General features: G+C 58.6%; 1 protein-coding gene across 1 annotated transcript in view; it reads left to right on the top strand.

Moving 5' to 3' along the window:
• LRP8 (LDL receptor related protein 8) overlaps positions 1 to 7,552 on the top strand; it is a 77,063-nt gene that overhangs the window by 59,354 nt on the left and 10,157 nt on the right. Inside the window, exons 5-9 of the mRNA XM_015566988.1 lie at positions 748 to 870; positions 3,584 to 3,622; positions 4,828 to 4,947; positions 5,020 to 5,145; positions 6,811 to 6,985. Coding sequence (XP_015422474.1) covers positions 748 to 870; positions 3,584 to 3,622; positions 4,828 to 4,947; positions 5,020 to 5,145; positions 6,811 to 6,985 — 583 coding nt within the window. The remainder of the gene's footprint in view (positions 1 to 747; positions 871 to 3,583; positions 3,623 to 4,827; positions 4,948 to 5,019; positions 5,146 to 6,810; positions 6,986 to 7,552) is intronic.

The raw sequence follows: 7,552 nt of genomic DNA, 5'->3' as shown, positions 1-7,552 counted from the left end.
CTTGACGGCGGCGGAGCCCGAGCTGGGGAAGCGGAGCGACCTGAGTTCACGTGGCTCCTAAGCTGCGGAGCTCAGGTCTGACTCCCGAGGTCAAGGGTCTGCGGGGTACCTGTGTCCTGGGATGATGCCCTCCCTGTCGCAGCTCACACCCCTTTTCAACCCCAGGCAGTGGGTGCGCTCCTACCTGCTGGGCCTGCTCCCCGGAGTCCCCCCTGCTGAGCTGGGTCTCCGCTGGCCTCCCACAGGTCCCCCAGCTGCCTTCTCTTAGAACACACCCCACGCTGTGCTCCACCACCTGCCTCCGCACCCTGACCTCCTAGGCCTAGGGGGCTGGTGGGGAAGCGCTTAGTAGTCTCTGGGTTCTCAGGCCTGGTAAGGGAGGGCACACAGTGGTGCTCAGAAGGGTTTGCTGAAGGGATGAAGTCATCAAGAGATGAGCACCAACACTACAAAGGCCCTGTGCCCGCTGGGAGGCAGCCCCCGGAGAGGCAGTGGAGGGAGAACAGGAGACCTGAGTTTCAGTCCTGGCTCTGCGGCCAGGGTGCCCTGTGACCCTGGTGTGGCCTTCCCCTCTCTGAGCTTCAGTCTCCCGTCTGTACACTGGAAGTGCCTTGGTCAGGTGTCCTTCGAGGTCGCCCCAGCTCAACCACTGGTTCTGTGCTTGCGGGGAGTGGACGGGGAGGCGGGCAGGGGAGCCGTCCCAACACGGCACTGGCTCTGACCCTTTCCCTCGGCCTGTCCTGGCAGCCCTGGGGACCTGCCGCGGAGACGAGTTCCAGTGTGGGGACGGAGCCTGTGTCCCTGCAGTCAAGCGCTGTGACCAGGAGCAGGACTGCCCGGACGGGAGTGACGAAGCTGGCTGCCTCATGGGTGCGTGCGGTTGGAGCGGAGGGGCAGCATCCTCCACAAGCGCCCCGGGCTCTCCCCAGCTCCAGCAGGGAGAGCAGAGCTGGCAGCTGCCTCCCCTTGGTCCCCGAGATGCATCTTCCCCCGAGCACTGTCTGCCCCCACACCACCCTGACCCCCTCCCTGGGGTCCTAGTGGCGCCAGGACTAGATGTTTAAGGACTGCGTGAAAGGGCACTGCTGGAAGTCCAGCCCCACCATTTGTCCAGGTCCAAGTCTGCAAGTGGCTTTTCTCACTTGTTCCCAGACTGAGCAGAGGTTGTCTTCCCCAGGGAGCCCCTACTCCTCAGATGGCTCTTCTGGTCGTCATTCACCCCTGCAGGAAGAGAGGCCCTAACCTGCTGGTCATCCCTCACCCCTGCAGGAGGAGAGGCCCTAACCTGCTGGTCATCGCTCACCCCTGCAGGACTAGAGGCCCTAACCTGCTGGTCATCAGGGGAAGTGGGCAGTGAGGCAGCCTCCCCTCCCAGGCCCCTGGACATAGGTCCCCCCAGGAGATGCTCAGTCCAGCCCCCGGAGTGTGTTGAGCTGATGCTTTTCCCTCCCTGGGCCCTGGTACTGCAATATCAGGTACAGAGCCAGCTCTGCCCAGCCGCATGGCGCCTGGGCCTGATTGGCCTGGGGTCCTGCCCTGTGAGCAGAGCTCCCACCCGCCCTTCACTCAGCTGTCTGTCCTGGGCCACCCTCTAGAGACGCTGGGGCTGGAGCTCTGCTCACCCCCCTGGGCCCAGCCTCGCCCTCCCTGCTGAAGGCCTCACAGGAGCTGTCCACTCTCTTGTCTGGCCCAACAGAGTCCACATGTGAGGGTCCCCGCAGATTTCAGTGTAAGAGTGGCGAGTGCGTGGACGGCGGGAAAGTGTGTGATTTTTTAGTACCTGTCTGCACCCAACTGCCGGACTAACCCCCCCACGCCCCTCCTGGCAGCCAGGCCAAGGCCCTCGCCTGCCCCGGGCACCCTTTCCCCTCTGGCCCTCTCTCTGGACCCCGCTGTCCTGTGGCCTCTGACGGAGCTCCCTGCTTTGGGGCCCCTTGTCCTGCATCTCTACAAAGAGAACGGCCTCTCCTTCCCAGCCCAGCTGCTCATAGACATGCTTCCTCTCACAAACCCAGTCTCTCCTCCTCCTTCCACATGCCGACCTCTGAGTGTGTGCTCACGCTGGAACCTTCTCTCTTACTCCGTGTTTCTGCCCTGCTGACCTGCAGGAGGCGAGGTGGGGAAGAGCAGGCAGGTGTCCATCTGGCTCAGGCCAGGCCTGGGTGAGGGCGGCATCATCCTGAGCCCTGAGGAGCTTAGACTTCCTGGGACCCAGACTCACAGGCTGGACTAGAGTGAGGAGCAGGAGATGGCGTCCTGATGGCTAGAACTGTCAGGGGGGTTCCCAGGCTGAAAAGAGCAGAAGTCTGGGCTGCAGGTGGGTGGGCATCTCAGAGAACAGGCAGAAACCGTTTCTGAGGTCAGGAGTTTGGATGGAGCCTCCGTCAGGCCCTCCCTCTCTCCCCGCTTCCTGGCAGACCCGTTGTCACCCAGCACCTCCCGCCAGGGCGCTCAGAAGAGCTTCATTCTCTGGAGCACCACAGGAACGAACAGCATGTTGCTGCCCCTGTGGAAGGTTTTAAAATTGATTTTGAAAGGAAGAGGAGCTGGGTGAAGGTCTCAGCCTGCACCTGAGCTTGCAGGTGACAGACTACCTCCCCCTTCCCTGCAAGGCCCTGCCAAGAAAAGTCCCAGAAGAAGGAAGAGGATAGGGAAGCAGGAGCAACTGAGCCAGCCCCACCCAACCCCTGCCCAGACTGGGAGCTAGCCAAGGGCCACTAACCCACTAAACTCTCTTCTCTCTCGTCTTTTGCATGACACGCCAGAGAAGTATGTACGCATGTGTTTGTGTCTCTGTGCTGGTGAGAGGCCAGTATCTGTATCCATGGCTCCTTCTCTGAGTCAGGCAAGGGAATTGCATCACGGACTCTGTGTGTGATCCCACCTCTGTGTGAGTGTGTCTGTGGAGTCCACGGGCCTGTTTGCCTCTGCACGTAAGCTGGCGAGTGTGTGCATGCCCGTGTGCACAGGCGTGTGCATGCCTGTGTGTGCAGGTGTGTGCATGTGCTGGGAAAGTGTCACTGCCCTTCCTTCCATGGGGGACCCGAGGGACCTGGGCCCCTCACCCCGCAAATCCCCCAGAAGAATCACCTCCAGGCTAGATAGAACAGGGAAGGCCCAGAGGTTTCCTGGTGCTCGATTTCCAGGGAAGGGGGACAGGGACAAAAAGAGCCGCCACCCATTCTCACCCTGACCACCTCCGCCCTGGAGGACTCTGCTCTCCCGCTGCCCCTTTCCAAGCCATCCTACACCTGCCATTCCACCGGGGGCTCCTGTAAATACAAGTGTTGAGTTGCTGCTCCCTGCAGAAGGAGAGAGGATGTGAGTGGGTGATGAGTGAGGCAGGGACTGAGTCGGGGAACAAATGAGTGGGTGGTGCTGAGGGAATACTATGGTGTGGGAGAGGTCAGTGAGGGCTTGGAGTGACAGCAAGATTCCTGGGGGGGGGGGTGCTCCACCGATATCACCCCAAAGGTACCATGGCTTAGCCCATGCAAAGGGGCTGGGGCTCCCAGGGCTGGGCCTGGCTGAGTCCCTCCCAGGCCTCTCCAGTCATGGGGTTGCTGTGGTCTTGTTCTTTCAGCTCTACCAGCACCTCAGGGAAACAGGAGGAGGCCCAGGGGTAAAGGGGAACATTCCCCAAGCATGGCTTAGGCTGGAGGTGGGGCACCACAGCTGTGCATGGCCTGGGGTAGGCAGCTCAAACCAGCTATTTGCATGGTCATGGCTGGCTCAGCTCAGCTCTGCTTGGCATGGCTGGAGTGGTGGTGCATGAGCCTGGAGGGCAGAGGGGTGGTGGCGCCTTCCCTTGGCTTGCAGAATTAACCTTCTGTGATCCTAAAGCTAAGAAGATGCCGTAAGAACTTGCGAGCCTTGGTCCTGGCCTCCCTGACCTCCTCTAGGACCCTGCCAGAGGTGATGAGAGAGTGGATGGCCAGATGACCTCCTGGCATCCCTTCATCCTTTGCAGGATTTGGTAATCCCAGGACCCGGCCTGTGGCTAAGCGTAGGAATAGACAGGTGCTAGAGGAGAGGTGAAAAAATCCATTGTAGTTCATGGTAGGAGGGCATTGACTGAGCAACAGCTCAGTCTAGAAAAAGACCCTGGGATCTTAGATAACCACACGCTCAGTACGGGGAGACTGTCCAGACTTCTACACAGTGGGCTAGCTCTGGGCCCTGTGCAAGTTGGACGTGGGCACATGGGGTATGTCCAGAGAAAGGGATCTGATTGGTAGGGATCAGAAATCAGTGTTTTAAGGAGCTTCTGAGGGAGCCATTAGACTCTGGTCAGCCCCACACGCAGAGCTGGGAGCAGGAGCAGAAACCACAGAGAGGCGGTCCTGCCAGGAGGGACTTTGTTCCCTGGGGGGGAAGTGCTGCTGAGGCTGCAGGTGTTGAAGCGAGGGCGTTTCAGAGGGGATTGCTGGGGCATCCTGAGGGTTGGACATAGTACATGCTGGCTCTTCCACTCGGAGGCCATGAGGAAGGAAGAGCTGGAAGAAACTTGTTTGTGAAAGGAAAAACCTTAGGCAGCCTAGCGGCCTGCAGCCTTGCAGAGAGCCCTGGCCTGGGAGGCAAAGGACTCGAGTTCTGGTTCCACTCTGTCCTGTCTGTGTCTGGCCTGGAGCAAGGACCGCTCCTCTCTGACCCACCTCTTGCCCAGGCACCTGGTTGATGAGGCTGAGGTTCAGTGAGGCCACAGAGCATCCTGGCTCCTCGGCAGTCCCGCTGCCCTGAGGCCCTGCTTCAGCCATGGCCCACCCCTACCTGGCCCCCACCCCAGGCTGGGCTCCTGGACCCTCAGGAGCCCGTGTCTCTTTCCAGGGCTGAATGAGTGTCTGCACAACAACGGCGGCTGCTCCCACATCTGCAATGACCTCAAGGTCGGCTTTGAGTGCACCTGCCCAGCAGGCTACCGGCTCCTGGACCAGAAGACCTGTGGCGGTGAGCCCCTCCCCTCACACCCCCAGACAGAGGCAGAGCTCCTGCCAGTCTGACCTCTGCGCCTCCCCACAGACATAGATGAGTGCGAGGACCCAGACGCCTGCAGCCAGATCTGTGTCAATTACAAGGGCTACTTTAAGTGCGAGTGCCACCCTGGCTACGAGATGGACACGCTGACCAAGAACTGCAAGGCTGTTGGTATGGACGCCCCAAGGTGTGGGGGGAGGGGAGCTCTGAGGAGGTACAGAAAGCAGTGTGCTGCCGTATCGGTGAGGAGTGGGTGTGCACACACAGTGCTAGGAGGGTACATACACGTCACACACGCTGCACTGCACACTAACGCCCACACAGACACTACATAAAGCCCCCAGTACGGCCCACAGAAACAGCACATGGACAAACTGAACCATGCCGACTGTCCACACAGCATAGGCAGCCCACACAAAGACCTAACTGGTCAGTTCAGCCAACTGTATTCATTCATTTTATTCAGTCCTTTGTACTGGACACCAAACGTGGTAGGCACTAGATTCAGCAGTAAGCAAAACAGACACACATCCTTGTCTGCCCTCACGGAACTTTCATCCCAGTGGGAGAGACAGACAAGAAACCAGATAAATAAACAAAATGCAGTGCGTGGCCGAAAGTAATAAGGGTTAAGGGGCAATAGAAAGCCGGGAAGGGGAGAGGGAAGGGCAGGAGGGCAGTGGCTTGCCGTTTGGGTAGAGTGGTCAGGGAGCCCTCCCCTTCATGAGAAGGTGACCTGTGAGTGAAGGAGTGAGCCGTGCACTGTCTACAAGAACAGCAGCAGGAGAAGGAAACGAAGTGCTAAGGCCCTGAGGTAGGAGCATGCCTGGTTCCAAATGCCAGTGAGAAGCTAGTGCAGCTGGAGCAAGGAGGACCGGAGGAAGTCAGAGAGGTGACGCGCAGATCACAAAGGTCTCCCCCTCCCAGTGAGGGGTGACTCTGGGTTCCACTCTAGGTCAGGGAAGCTTCCAAGGGTTTTGAGTAGACGAGGGGTATGGTGTGCCCTCCATATGCAGTAGTCAGGAATGTCTAGGTCACTGAGGACCTTCCTGAAATCTAATCTTCAGTCCATAAATGGGTTTTGTGTATACACATACATAATCTGTGTCTTATATTGCACACATCCCACCCCTGCTATTGGCTCAGGATACAGTGCAAACTCTTCACCCAGCTGATAGGACACTTCATGGTCCGGCCCCTGCCAACCTCTGCAGCCTTATCTCTTATGGCCCTAAATGTACTCCACATAAACTAAAGACTCACTCTGGCCTCCCCGAGTCTCCTCCCTCCAATCTCACCCCAGCCCCGGTGTCTGTCCTCAGTCATCTTTGTAAAACACTTCATGCTCACGTTGCCCCTTCTTGAACGATCGCAGGGGGGCCCTAAGCGAAGGAAGTGGTAGTTGCTGGGGAGAGATGCAGTCTAGGTGGAGGGGACAAGTTCAGCAAAGGCCCCAAGGCAGCAAAGCAGTGGTGGCTAAGTAATGATAGGTGGTCTGGAGGTCGGAATCACCGTGTGTTGGAGAGGCGAGTGATGAGGCTAGGCAGGGAGCTGGGGGTCGCACTGCCTTCGGTGGGAGCCTGAGGAGGAAGTGGGGAGGATTGGGGGAATTTGTATCTAATAAACAGAAGAAAAGTCCTGTTATGTGTGGTGTCTTTGCATCTTAACGCTTTTTGTAACAATGGTTTCATCTGCTCCTCTAACCTGTGAGGTAGGACTTGTCACCTGTTCTACAGGAAAATGAGGCATTGCCCAGCAAACCAGTGGCAGCGGCTTGGTCTCCAGGTCCTCACTTCTTGCCCTGACCCTTTCTCTCTGAACCTCTCTGCATGGCAGCTGGCAGGAGCCCGTCCCTAATCTTCACCAACCGGCACGAGGTGCGGAGGATAGACCTGGTGAAGCGGGACTACTCACGCCTCATCCCCATGCTCAAGAACGTCGTGGCGCTAGACGTCGAAGTGGCCACCAATCGTATCTACTGGTGTGACCTCTCTTACCGCAAGATCTATAGGTGAGCAGCCAGGCCTGGGGGGGCGGAGCTGATAGGGGAAGAGAGGAAGGGCGGCCTCTGTGCCCTTTCTGCCCCTCGAATTCCCCAGAACAGAGTTGGGGCTTAGGAAGGGACACAGAATCACAGTGGCTATGGAGCTACAGGACCCCTCCCCTCCCCCGACCCATACCCTCTGGCCTGGCCGGAGGCTGTGGCTCCATTGGGAGAGCAGCTTTGAGCGCCCCCTGGCGGCCTAGTAGGGCCATGCCAAACCCAGGAAATGCTCAGCCAGGGCAGAAAGGAAGCAATCCCTGCCTTTGGTGAGGGCTTTCAAAGCAGCTCACAGGCCTGTGTGTTGGATCCTGAGGACTCAAGGTGATGCAGATTCCTGGAGAACCCACTCACAGTACAGTGACACCCATTGTGATGATCGTGAGTCATGGGGGGATCGCAGAGGAGGCCTCCGACCCCATCAGGGGGGTCAGGGAAATCTTCCCGATGCAGTACCCCCAGTCCAGCCCTTCTCTGGGTCTGTGACACCAGCCGGTGACCTTCGCACTCAGGAAGCTCCTCACACACTCATCCTCT

The sequence above is a fragment of the Myotis davidii genome, unplaced genomic scaffold (genome assembly GCF_000327345.1).
Source record: "Myotis davidii unplaced genomic scaffold, ASM32734v1 scaffold79, whole genome shotgun sequence".
Classification (NCBI taxonomy): domain Eukaryota; kingdom Metazoa; phylum Chordata; class Mammalia; order Chiroptera; family Vespertilionidae; genus Myotis; species Myotis davidii.
The sequence above is the reverse complement of the archived record's forward strand: the minus strand, read 5'-3'. Positions and strand labels throughout refer to the sequence as shown.